The sequence below is a fragment of the Chlorocebus sabaeus genome, chromosome 20 (assembly GCF_047675955.1).
Source record: "Chlorocebus sabaeus isolate Y175 chromosome 20, mChlSab1.0.hap1, whole genome shotgun sequence".
Taxonomy (NCBI): Eukaryota; Metazoa; Chordata; class Mammalia; order Primates; family Cercopithecidae; genus Chlorocebus; species Chlorocebus sabaeus.
The window spans coordinates 93873073-93887068 of NC_132923.1; the positions used below are offsets into that span (position 1 = coordinate 93873073).

At 41.4% G+C, this 13996-nt stretch overlaps 1 protein-coding gene across 1 annotated transcript; it reads right to left on the reverse strand.

The window, feature by feature from the left end:
• Nucleotides 1–750: 750 nt before the first annotated feature.
• LOC103224982 (olfactory receptor 2G3-like) lies at nt 751–1748 on the reverse strand. The gene is given in 2 exon segments (XM_007979124.3): nt 751–1297; nt 1299–1748. Coding segments are annotated over 2 exon segments (933 nt in total). The 5' UTR covers nt 1685–1748.
• Between the last annotated feature and the right edge of the window lie 12248 nt (nt 1749–13996).

The following is a 13996-nucleotide window of genomic DNA, read 5'->3' on the forward strand; positions in this document are numbered from 1 at the left end:
ATCTCACTGTAGTTTTGACTTGCATTTCTCTGATGATCAGTGATGTTGAGCACCTTTTCATATGCCTGTTTGTCATATGTATGCCTCCTTTTGAGAAATGTCTATTCAAATATTTTGCCCCCAAAAACGAGATTTAAAGTGTAAATTTTAAACTGATCAGGTAGGAATCAGTACTACAAACTGAGCCCAGAGCAGACTAGACTAGTTGTTAGCCATATTGTTATACATATATGTCTAAAACCACTCTAGCTCTGATTTTATAGGCACCTAGTACAAAAAGCAATGCTAAATATTACTTGTGTTTGTCGGACAGTAATGCAAGACTATGTCCCTGCATAATCTGCCTGCTTTTTATGTCATTTTCACCCCAAATGACTCTTTATGTGGTTTTCACACTGAGAAAGAGCACGTGTGCATGTTAAACATGTGAGTGCCATTATGCTGAACTGACATACACTTCCAGAGGTAAGGAGAGAACCCAGGAAAAGCAATGGCCATGAACCGCAAGGACATAGTCTCTGTAAAGAAATCCTTTGCCTTCAATACTCAACTGAGTCTTTGGGTGGTGGGAGCTGAAAATTTTTCAGCCAGTGATAGAGGACTTCCCAGTTAGGGGTGGCCACACCCTCTTCTGGCTGCTTACAGCCGCAGGAAGACTCAGGTTGGTCAGAACTGAGGTAACTGGACGATATCAAATGAGCCCATCCAGTCTGCCCATGACTATGCACAACTCTGAAACATCCTGAGTCATTAAGCTGTCCTTCTGACTCTAAGTATTTTCAGAAAGGCCTCCTTTACATCCTTGTTCCTGAGGCTGTAGATGATGGGATTGAGGAAGGCAGAGACAACATTGTAGAACAGCGCTAGTTTCTTGTCCCGCTTCGGGTCATACCAGGAACTCGGCCTCATGTACATGATGATGGCTGTCCCATAGAACATGATGACCACGGTGACATGGGAAGCACATGTGGAGAAGGACTTGAGCCTCCCCTGTGCTGAGCGGATTCTGAAGATGGAGGTAAAGATGCGGACATAAGAGGCCAGGATGAGGGAGAGTGGGACCAAAAGCAGGATGAAACCCAAGATGAAGTCCAGCCTGTCATTAAAAGATGTGTCTGCACAGGCCAACTTCAGGACAGCAGGGACCTCACAGAAGAAGTGGTTTATCTTGTAGGGGCCACAATAAGGCAGATGCATGGTGAAGACAGTGTAGACCAGTGCCCCAGTGATGCCAATGGACCAACAGACAATGACCATCTTGATACAAATGGAATGGCTCATGAGTAGGGTATAGTGAAATGGCAACATACCTGTCATAGGCCATAATGGCATAGAGGACGCACTCAGCAATGCCCAGGACCAAGAAGATGAACATCTGGGCTACACAAGCTCCCCAGGAGATGGTCCTCCTTGGGCATACCATATTAACCAAAATCTGGGGCACAGTGGTAGTGACATAGCTCATGTCCACCAAAGAAAGGACACTGAGAAAAAAGTACATGGGCATATGGAGGTGTGAGTCCAGGTAGATCAGCATGATGATGAGTCCATTGCCCAGAAGGGTGACGAGGTAGAGGAGAAGGAAGAAGGCAAACAGGGCCATTCTGACCTGTGCCTCACTGGGGAAGCCAAGGAGGATGAACTCAGACACAGAGCTGTGGTTTTTCTTGCCAAGGCTCTGCATGGTGATCTGCCTATTAAGGAGAGACAAGGACTTCCTTGTTCTGTCCCTTCCTTGGGAAAGGAAGGCTGGGATTGACAGAAACTGAGCTACACACAGCACGGTGCACAGTAACTCGCACAGATTAAATCAAACCTTTGTTGAGTTGGATGAAAAGGACAAGGAAGCCAGGAGTGAGTAGATGCCTCTGCTGAAAATCTAATTATGACCTGTGGGGGCTTAGGGTACTGTCAACCAGAGGTAATGTGGTGGCAACCCAAGGTCACAGGGCGACTCAGGTGATGGAGGAGAAGAAAATGAAGGTCTTCCAGAGATGATAAAAGACATGCTAAGCAGCAGAGGGGAGAGATCCTACCACCCTGAGCACCTGAGACACAGGCCTGCCCTGGTTCCTGGCTTGCTATTCCCACTTTCCCTGAGGCCTGTCTGGGCTTCATTTCTTGTACTTGGATCTAAGTGAAATTTTATGTTGAATCCTTGCAGCTGCCACTTCGTGACCACATTTTTAACTCAACTGTTCCTGGGTGTCCATGGTTGTCACTCACCCAGCTGCTTGACCTTCGGCAAGTCCCTTCACCTCCATTGGCCTCAGTCTCCCCATCTGTTAAATAGAGATGGAACATCTAGGCACAGGATTATGGCAAGGAACCTATGAGATGCTGTATGTCAAGACATTTTGCAAAATATAAATCACTTGGCAAATAAAAGGGCTTAGGATAAGTGGGATGAGTCTGGAAATCAGAAGAACTCAGGACTAATCTTGCCTCTGCCTCTGATTTTCTGTGGGATCTTGGGTAACTCCATATCCTTCTCTGAGCTTCAGAGTCCCGTTTAAAAAAAATGAAGCTGTTGGATTCCAGAGGGTCCTTCTAGCTCTGATGTTCTTTGATACCAGGAACACCAGGCTAGAGACCCATGATCGCATCAGTGCCTGAGCACCAAGAGGTGGGCTGAGCTCAACAGGGTTATACTGGCAGGAGACTTCCCATGGGAGCTAGAGATATGTCCAGAGCATTGGAGAATACCTAGAGCATAGTCTCAGGCATCAGCACTCTGGAGTCTAGTGGTCTCTTCTCCTATTCCCAAGTCACACAGCCTCTCACTTAAGCCTCTTCACCTACTCCCAAATCATTTAGCCTCCCAGGTCTTTCATGTGTAAAATGGGAGTAGTATCTCCTCCATAGTGAAGATTCCATGAAATATACCTGGTTTATAGAAATTGCTTAATAAGTGGAAGCAATTTAGATCCTAGGAAGCTTGGGTGGAAGGAGGAGTGGAGAGAGGAAAGAGTAGGTACAGGTGCATTCTCAAGCGTCTGAGCTTCCAAACAACAGGGCTGAAAACATTATCATTAGGGCTGACAGCCATGACTGACAGTGAAGGTGAGGAAGCTGGAAAAATTGACTGAGGCTGAATGGGCAAAAGAAGACAGTGTCAGATGCGTGTTCTGTGCTTTAAGGAACACCAATAATTGGATGAAAGATAAAAATGTCCCAGATAAGGAATGTTTGTGAAGGTTAGAGGAGACCTAGGGCAGCTCAGGGTCTTGGACATTGGGAGGGATAACTTTTCAAGAGATAAGGACTGGTCAGCAGTGAGGATTGCAAACCCTGGCACCAGGATGATGAGGGCTGAGAACTAGGAGGCGCCCACATCATCCTTTCCCCCAATCCACACCCCAGACCTGGACTCATGCAGAGGCCTTCTGTGGGCCTCCCTTCATCACCTCCACCAGCAGATACTGTCTCAGCTATCATTCCTCGTCTCACATCTCCTTAGACTGGAACTCCAGGCTTTTCCCAATCTGGTTCTAACCACTTTTCAAGTCGGTGCAACTCTCCATTTATCTCTGTAAGACTTCTGAGCCATGATCCTAACACATGACCACCAAAGGGATCCTGGTCTGGGCAGCTGGGATCCCCCATCTCTGATCCACAAATCCTCCATGCTAGCTGGGCAGCTGAGATCCCCCATCTTGGAGCCACAAATCCTCCATGCTAGCTGGCTTCCTCAGTGCTTGCCATGCATGCCACCACCTTCTGCTCTAGCTGTTCTTCTGTTGGGAATGTCTTCTCTAATCCTTTCTGCTGCCTCAGCTCCCACCCTTCCAGGTTCAGCTTGGCTTCCTCCTTACCTGACCGGTCCAGCCTTGTTTATTTTATGTGCATATTGTCTTCCCCGCCTGGCTGAAGGCAGAGGCCGTGTCTCTTTCATACCTCTCCCTAGTATTAGTTTGCAGCAGCTGGCAGATCCAGGGGTCCTATTTGCATCAGAATGGGGTTGAAGAGTAGATTTCTAGCCCCTGAAAAGCCCTGGGGATTCCCTGTCCATGTGGTAAATGCAGCACAGAACACCTTAGCTGGATGCAATAAACAGCCAGAAAGTTTAATGCTCCCAGGACATTTCGGGCTTGGAGCTGGTGAGCTGGGTATCTTTCTGAAGTTCCCACTGGGGACTGAAATTTTTTCCCACTGAGACTTAGAGGAGGGACAGGTCCTGTGGTTGAATGGCCACATCCCTGTGTGACACGGTGATAACACTATCATAATAAAACGTGCTTTGTTTCCTCCCAAACAGTTTTTTGTGCCTTTTACATCCTCAGGCATCTTATCCAAGTCCACACACCCAATAGAGAGAAAACTAAGGCTTGGATACAGATACAGTAGGGCCCCCTTATGCATGGGGGATCCGTTCCAAGACCCCCAGTGGATGCCTGAAATCACAGACAGTAAAAAACTCTATATACACCACAATTTTCCTATACACACATACCTATGATGAAGTTTAATTTCTAAATTAGGCACAGTAAGAGATTAACAGCAACTAATGATAATAAAATAGAATAATTATAACAATATACTGTAGTGAACGTGGTCTCCCCCTAAATATCTTACTACACTGTACTCATCTTCTTGTGACCATGTGAGATGACAAAATGCCTACATGATGAGAGGAAATGAGGTGGGTGATGTAGACATGATAGCATAGCTTTAGGCTGCTACTGACCTTGAATATGAGCACAGCAATACCACCACAGTCAATCTGTAGCCAAGATGCCTACTGAGGTACTAACAGCCAGGTAGTGTAGACAGTGCAGATACGTTGGGCAAAGGATGATTTGTGTCCTGGGTGGGATGGAATAGGACAGCATGAGATTTCCTGCTGAAATGAAATCTCAGAATGGCATGCAATTTAAAACTTATGAATTGTTTATTTCTGGAATTTTCCATTTAATATTTTTGGGCCATGGTTGACTGCAGGTTACTAAAACCACTGATAAGGGGGAACCATTGTTATAGAAATACTACTCATGTTTACTAGTGTTCTGTAACTACCATTTATTGAAGACTATTTTCCTTAGATGTCTACTCAAGTCCACACACCTCACTGTGGTATAAATGCTACCAAATCTATTACTATAACAATGGCTACTTATTATTGAACAGCCTCTCTTATCAGATGACCCACTGGGAACTACACACAATGTTATTAATTCTCACAACACAGTCAATATGTCATTTGATAGAACAGAAGACTCAGAAAGGTTAAGATAATTAAGTGGTTCACACTTAATTGATGTTGCTGACACCACGCGGCAGATAAATTGTATATCCAAAATTTGAACTTGGATCTGTTAGATTCCGTATCATTCTACTGCAGCACTTCTTTCTTTCTTTTCTTTTATTTTCTTTTTTTGAGACAGTCCTGTTCTGTCACCAGGCTGGAGTGCAATGGCGTAATCTTGGCTCATTGCAACCTCTGCCTCCCAGGTTCAAGTGATTATTTTGCCTCAGCCTCCCAAGTAGCTGGGACTACAGGCATGTGCCACCATGCCCAGCTAATTTTTGTATTTTTAGTGGAGATGGGGTTTCACCATGTTGGCCAGGATGGTCTCGATCTTTTGACCTCGTGATCTTCCCATCTTGGCCTCCCAAAGCACTGGGATTACAGGCGTGAGCCACCCCGCCCAGCCTTTACTGCAGCGTTTCTATGACTGAGGTGCAATACTGGTTCAGAGGGTGCATGTAGTCAGGCTGTAGAATTATATGATTGAGTGTAGGAGCCAGATGGTCAAAAGGCCAGGGCAGCTGTGCAGCCTTCCTTGATCCACTTGGAGGACACTCTCCCCACCTGAGTGCTCTCCTGAGTCTTTCTAGAATTCCAAGAGAGAAAGGCAAGAGACCGGCTTGGTCTCATTAACTGCTGCAAGACAGGGCTTACTGGAAAAGAACCTGCCTCATGGATGGGAGGCATTGATCAACTGTGACAGGCGGCCTCCTGCAGCAAGGTAAAATTCAAATTATTATTTTTAAAATTTATTTTAAAAAATTATTAATTTTTAATTCACAAATAAAAATTATTTGTTTCAGAATGTACAACATGATGTTTTGAAGTATGTATACATTGTTGAATGGTTAAATTGAGCTGATTAACATATGTATTAACTCACTTTTTTTGTGGTGAGAACACTAAAAAGTACTCTCTTAGCAATTTTCAAATATACAATACATTGTTATTAACATATCCTCACCATGGCATGCAATTGATCTCGTAAACTTACTCTTCCTGTCTAACTAAAACTTTGTATCCTTTGACCAACATCTCCCCCATTCTGCCCTCCTCATCCCTTACCAAACCAGCCCTGGCCATCACCATTCTGCTCTCTACTTCTATGAGTTCAACCTTTTTGGATTTCACATATAAGTGAGATCATGTGGAATTTGTCTTTCTGTGTATGGCTTACTTAACATAACATCCTCCAGGTTCATCTGTGTTGTTGCAAATAACAGGATCTACTTCCTTTTTAAGGCTAACTAGTACTCCATGGTGTGTATATACAAATTCCACACTTTCTTTATCCATTCATCCAGTGAAGGTCACTAAGGTTGATTCCATGTCTTAACTAATGTGAATAATGCTGCAATGAAGATAGGAATGCAGATATCTCTTCAACAGACTGATGTTATTTTCTCTGGATGTATTCCCAGTAGTGGGATGGCTGGATTATACTGTAGCTCTATTTTTAGTTTCTGAGGAACTTTCATGCAGTTTTCCATAATGGCTGTACTAATTTACATTCTCAGCAACCACGCACCAGGGTTCCCTTCTCCACATCCTTGCCAATACCTCTTATCTTTCTTCTTTTTGATAATAACCATAGGATTTAAATTCTGAAGAATGTGGTGATGAAAGTGAAGTTCAGGGCAAGGTGAAATCCAATTTGGGTACTGGAGACTTAAAGCCAATGAGAAGTACTTTTATCTTGGTCTAGTGGTGAGGAATCTGTGTCAAAGGGGTCTGTCTGCAGGAGTGGGACCTGGGCCACTGGAGGGAAACTGAGGGGCAGAATTGGATGGGTCCTGGTAACTGGTATGGGTCCTGGCAAGAGCAAATCATCTTGAAGGACGTCCGCAAGGCAAAGGCCAAGGCAGACCTGTGAATATAATATGAGCAAAAAGTTGGACAGGCCCATAGCCTAGCAGGACTGGATGCTATCTCAGAGACTGCTTAGTACTTAGGTCCCCAGAGATGTAACACTTATATCCAGGCAACACGGATTTTTGTGCCTGGTTCCAGCTGTGGAAAGACAGCAGGTCCTGTGTCTCTAGAATATGAAGTCAAGAATGGGATTTGGGTAGGGTGATCTCTTATTTTAGTTTTTATGATCCAGTCCTGCTATAGGTCAATTAACACCTGTGATTATTTTAAACATTCCCCTTCACTCTCAAAATGTGTCTGAATTTGGATATTATATGGTCTCCTACATGCTCTTTATTATATGGTCTCCATGAGCTGGCAGCTACCTGACATGGATGGACCTATCCATGGGCACACACAGTAGGCATTGCACAATGTAGTTTGTGCTTTAATGTTTTCTCTCTTAACTATTTATCTACTCCATACATCATGCCCTTCCCTAGACTTAGCTTCTTAAACTCCAGAAGACACAGAGCCATTCTTTATTATGAGACACAGAGAAAAAAAGTCAGACAGATTGGGAGTTGAGTGCTGACTTCACCACTTCCCAGTCATATGATGTTGGACAAATCACCTTCTCTCCTTGAGCCTCACTCACTGTATTTGGAACCAAAAACAATGCTGTGAGGGTTAAGAAGACATGTGTATAGTTCTTAGCACAGGTTCTGGTAAATAAAATGACTCAGTCAATGACAGGTTCTATCCAAACAGTCACATGTGAGCAGGTATTGAAGGTCAGCCTAGTTCTTCCCCAGTGGGGAGCTGGGATACCTGGAGTAGGGGCCAGAGTCTGATACCTGGATCCCCAGCAGAGGTTCCCTGTCCAGGACACTCACATCTCAGGCAAGTGGGAGGAGACAGCGGTGCATGTGTGGTGGTAATTGCCTTCCTTTCTAAAAGATGAGCTTCTTGAATCTGGCATGCTTGTGATCTGAAACAGATTTAATGTCCAAACAGAGATTTAATGTTTACTTACGGGGCTGCATATCCATAAATAAGTAAGCAGGTAAAGAGTTTATTTTTTTGTAAGCAGGTAAAGAGTTTAAAAAGATGGTACATGTCTAATATGCCAGGCAGACCTATGCCAGCCATTTAGTAGTTGTTAGTTCTTTGTGTCCTGATCTGGTTCAATTTTCATGAGAGGTCTACTAGTTACTCAGGTGAGTTACTTAATCTTCCTGAGTCTCAGTTTCTTAAACTGTGAAATTAGAACAATAATGTAAACTTTACATGATCTGAGTGTTAAGTGAGATGCATTAAAAACTATGTATTTTAAGCACCGAACACTATGAACATAGTATGTGCTCAAGAAATGAGAGAAATAGTAATAATAATAATCATCATCATCATCCTGATTCACTGAGGTTAGATTTCTAGGGAACGGTCCAGATGAGGCTGACGCCTAGATCTGGTATTCCAGCATACTTCTCTGCCTCTCAACTTAGTTTCTCTTCATCTAACTCTTGGCCAGGGTGTAGTGGGACTCGATTTGTTAAAATTACGTAAAGAATGTGGGCATCTGTGTTCATGAGGGATATGGACCAATAGTTTTCTTTTCTTGTAATATCTTATGGGTTTTTTTGTTTTTTGTTTTTTGTTTTGTATCAGAGTGGTGGTGCTCACAAAATGAGTTAGGAACTATTCCTTCCACTTACATTTTCTAGAAGACTTCATGCAGGCTTTGAGTATGTCTTCCTTAAATGATTGGTAGAATTCACAAGTCAATCCATCTGCACTAGAGTTTCCCTTGTGGAAAGGTTTTTTATATTTTATTTTTTATTTTATTTTATTATACTTTAAGTTCTGGGGTACATGTGCAGACGTGCAGGTTTGTTCCATAGGTATACATGTACCATGGTGGTTTGCTGAGCCCATCAACACATCGTCTACATTAGGCATTTCTCCTAATGCTATCCCTCCCCTTGCCCCCCAACCCCCGACAGGCCCCAGTGTGTGAGGTTCGCCTCCCTGTGCCCGTATGTTCTCATTGTTCAGCTTCTACTTATGAGTGAGAACATGCGGTGTTTGGTTTTCTGTTCCTATTAGTTCGCTGAGAATGATGGCTTCCAGCTTCATCTATGCCCCTGCGAAGGACATGAACTCATCCTTTTTTATGGCTGCATAGTATTCCATGGTGCATGTGTGCCGCATTTTCTCTATTCAGTCTGTCACTGATGGGCATTTGGGTTGGTTCCAAGTCTTTGCTATTGTGAATAGTGCGGCAATAAACATATGTATGCATGTGTCTTTTTGTAGAATGATTTATAATACTTTGGATATATACCCGATAATGGGATTGCAGTGTCAAATGGTATTTCTGGTTCTAGACCCTTGAGGAATCACCACACTGTCTTCTACAATGGTTGAACTAATTTACACTCCCACCAATAGTATAAAAATGTTTCTATTTCTTCATATCTTTGCCAGCATCTGTTGTTTCCTGACTTTTTAGCGATCGCCATTCTAACGGACGTGAGATGGTATCTCATTGTGGTTTTTATTTGCATTTCTCTAATGACCAGTGATGATGAGCTTTTTTTCATATTTTTTTGGCCACATAAATGTCTTCTTTTGAAAAGTATCTGTTCATATCCTTTGCTGCTTTTTGATGGAGTTGTTTTTTTCTTGTAAATTTGTTTGAGTTCCTTGTAGATTCTGGATATTAGCCCTTTGTCAGATGGATAGACTGCAAAAATTTTCTCTCATTCTATAGGTTACCTGTTCATTCTGATGATAGTTTCTTTTGCTGTGCAGAAGATGTTTAGTTTAGTTAGATCCCATTTGTCAAGTTTGGCTTTTGTTGCCATTGCTTTTGGTGTTTTAGTCATGAAGTCTTTGCCCATGCCTATGTCCTGAATGGCATTGCCTAGGTTTTCTTCTAGGGCTTTTATGGTGTTAGGTCTTATGTTTAAATCTTTAATTCATCTTGAGTTAATTTTTGTAAAAGGTGTAAGGAAGGGGTCCAGTTTCAGGTTTCTGCATAAGGCTAGCCAATTTTCCAAACACCATTTGTTAAATAGGGAATCATTTCCCCATTGCTTATTTTTGTTAGGTTTGTCAAAGATCTGATGGTTGTAGATGTGTGGTGTTATTTCTGAGGCCTCTGTTCTGTTCCATTGGTCTATATATGTGTTTTGGTACGAGCACCATACTGTTTTGTTACTGGACTCTTGTGGTATAGTTTGAAGTCAAGTAGCATGATGCCTCCAGCTTTGTTCTTTTTGCTTGGGATTGTCTTGACTATGTGAGCTCTTTTTTGGTCCCACGTGAAATTTAGAGTAGTTTTTTATAATTCTGTGAAGAAAGTCAATGTTAGCTTGCTGGGAATAGTATTGAATCTATAAAGAACTTTGGGCAGCATGGCCGTTTTCACAATATTGATTCTTCCTATCCGTGCGCATGGAATGTTTTTCCATTGCTTTGTATCCTTTCTTATTTCCTTGAGCAGTGGTTTGTAGTTCTCCCTGAAGAGGTCCTTCACATTGCTTGTAAGTTGTATTCCTAAGTATTTTATTCTGTTTGTAGCAATTTTGAATGGGAGTTCACTCATGATTTGGCTCTCTGTCTATTATTGCTGTATAGGAATGCTCGTGATTTTTGCATATTGATTTTGTATCCTGAGATTTTGCTGAAGTTGCTTACCACCTTAAGGAGTTTTTGGGCTGAGACAATGGGGTTTTCTAAATATACAATCATGTCACCTGCAAACAGAGATAATTTGACTTCCTCTCTTCCTATTTGAATACACTTTATTTCTTTCTCTTGCCTGATTGCCCTGGCCGGAACTTCCAATACTGTGTTGAGTAGGAATAGTGACAGAGGGCATCCTTGTCTTGTGCTGGTTTTCAAAGGGAATGCTTCTGGCTTTTTCCTATTCAGTATGATATTGGCTGTGGATTTGTCATAAATATCTATTTTTATTTTGAGATATGTTCCATCAATACCTAGTTTATTGAGTGTTTTTTAGCAGGAAGGGATGTTGAATTTTATAAAAGGCCTTTTCTGCATCTTTTGATATAATCTTATTGTTTTTGCCATTGGTTCTGCTTATGTGATAGATTACATTTATTGATTTGCATATGTTGAATCATCCTTGCATCCCAGGGATGAAGCCAACTTGATCGTGATAGATAGGCTTTTTGATGTGCTGGTGGATTTACTTTGCCAGTATTTGATTGAGGATTTTTGCATCAATGTTCATCAGGGATATTTGTCTGAATTTTTCTTTTTTTGTTGTGTCTCTGCCAGGTTTTGGTATCAGGATGATGCTGGTCTCATAAAATGAGTTAGGGAGGAGTCCCTCTTTTTCTATTGTTTGGAATAGATTAACATCTATTGTTAATATCGGAATAGTAACATCTCTTTGTATCTCTGGTAGAATTCGGCTGTGAATACCTCTGGTCCTGGGCATTTTTTTTTTTTTTTTTGGTTGATAGGCTATTAATTACCACCTCTATTTCAGAACTTGTTATTGGTCTATTCAGGGCTTGAATTCTTCCTAGTTTAGTCTTGGGAGAGTCTATATGTTCAATAATTTATCCATTTCTTCTAGATTTTCTAGTTTATTTTCATAGAGGTATGTATCGTATTCTCTGATGTAGTTTGTATTTCTGTGGGATCAGTGGTGATCTCCTCTTTATCATTTTTTATTGTGTCTATTTGATTCTTCTCTCTTGTCTTCTTTATTAGTCTGGCTAGTGGTCTATCTATTTGTTAATCTTTTCAAAAAACCAGCTCCTGCATTCATTGATTTTTTAAGGGATTTTTGTGTGTCTATGTCCTTCAGTTCTGCTCTGATCTTAGTTATTTCTTATCTTCTGCTAGCTTTTGAATTTATTTGCTCTTGCTTCTCTAGTTCTTTTCATTGTGACGTTAGAGTGTCAATTTTAGATATATCCTACTTTCTTCTGTGGGCATTTTATACTGTTAATTTCCCACCAAACACTGCTTTAGCTGTGTCCCAGAGATTCTGGTATGTTGTGTCTTTCTTTGTTCTCATTGGTTTCAAAGAGCTTATTTATTTCTGCCTTAATTTCATTACATACCCAGTAGTCATTCAGGAGCAGGTTGTTCATTGTCCATGTAGTTGTGTGGTTTTGAGTGAGTTTCTTAATCCTGAGTTCTAATTTGATTGCACTGTGGTCTGAGAGACTGTTATGATTTCTGTTTTTGTTCTGTTTTGTTTTTTGTTTTTGCATTTGCTGAGGAGTGTTTGACTTCCAATTATATGGTCAATTTCAGAAGAAGTGCTATGTAGTGCTGAGATGAATGTATATTCTGTTGATTTGGAGTGGAGAGTTCTGTAGATGTCTGTTAGGTCCACTTGGACCAGAGCTAAGTTCAAGTTCCGAATATCCTTGTTAATTTCCTGTCCCATTGACCTGTCTAATATTGACAGTGGGGTGTTAAAGTCTCCCACTATTATTGTGTGTAAGTCTAAGTCTCTTTGTAGGTCTCTAAGAACTTGCTTTATGAATCTGGGTGCTCTGGTATTGGGTGGATATATATTTAGGATAGTTAGCTCTTCTTGTTGCATTGATACCATTACCATCATGTATTACCCTTCTTTGTCTTTTTTGATCTTTATTGGTTTAAAGTCTGTTTTATCAGAGACTAAGATAGCAACCCCTGCTTTTTTTTTTTTCTTTCTTTCTATTTGCTTGGTAAATATTCCTCCATCCCTTTATTTGGAGCGTATATGTGCCTTTGTGAGTGAGATGTGTCTCCTGAATACAGCACACCAATGGGTCTTGACTCTTTATCAAATATGCCAGTCTGTATCTTTTAATTGGGGCATTGACCCATTTACATTTAAGGTTAATATTGTTATTGTGAATTTGATCCCATCATTATGATGCTAGCTGGATATTTTGCCCATTAGTTGATGCAGTTTCTTCATAGTGTCGATGGTCTTCACATTTTGGTATGTGTTTACAGTGGCTGGTACTGGTTTTTCATTTCCATATTTAGTACTTCCTTCAGGAGCTCTTGTAAGGCAGGCCTGGTGATGAAAAAAAATCCCTCAGCATTTGTTTGTCTGTAAAGAATTTTATTTCTCCTTCCCTTATGAAGCTTAGTTTGGCTGGATATGAAATTCTGGGTTGAAAATTCTTTTCTTTAAGAATATCCACTGGCCCCCACTCTCTTCTGGCTTGTAGGGTTTCTGCAGAGAGATCCACTATTAGTCTGATGGGCTTCCTTTTGTGGGTAACCCGACCTTTCTCTCTGGCTGCCCTTAACATTTTTTCCTACCTTTCAACCTTGGAGACTCTGACGATTATGTGTCTTGGGGTTGCTCTTCTCGAGGAGTATCTTTGTGATGTTCTCTGTATTTCCTGAATTTGAATGTTGGCCTGTCTTGCTAGGTTGGGGAAGTTCTCCTGGATAATACCCTGAAGTGTGTTTTCCAACTTGGTTCCATTCTCCTGTTACTTTCAGGTACACTAATAAGACGTAGGTTTGGTCTTTTCATATAGTCCCATATTTCTCAGAGGCTTTGTTCTTTCCTTTTTATTCTTTTTTCTCTAATCTTGTCTTCACATTTTATTTCAATAAGTTGATCTTCAATCTCTGATATCCTTTCTTCTGCTTGATCAATTTGGCTATTGATACTTGTGTATGCTTCATGAAGTTCTCGTGCTGTGTTTTTCAGCTCCATCAGGTCATTTATATTCTTCTCTAAACTGGCTATTCTAGCTAGCAATTCCTGTAACCTTTTATCAAGGTTCTTAGCTTCCTTGCATTGGGTTAGAACATGCTTCTTTAGCTTGGAGGAGTTTGTTATTACCCATCTTCTGAAGCCTGCCTCTGTCAACTCGTCAAACTGATTTTCCATCC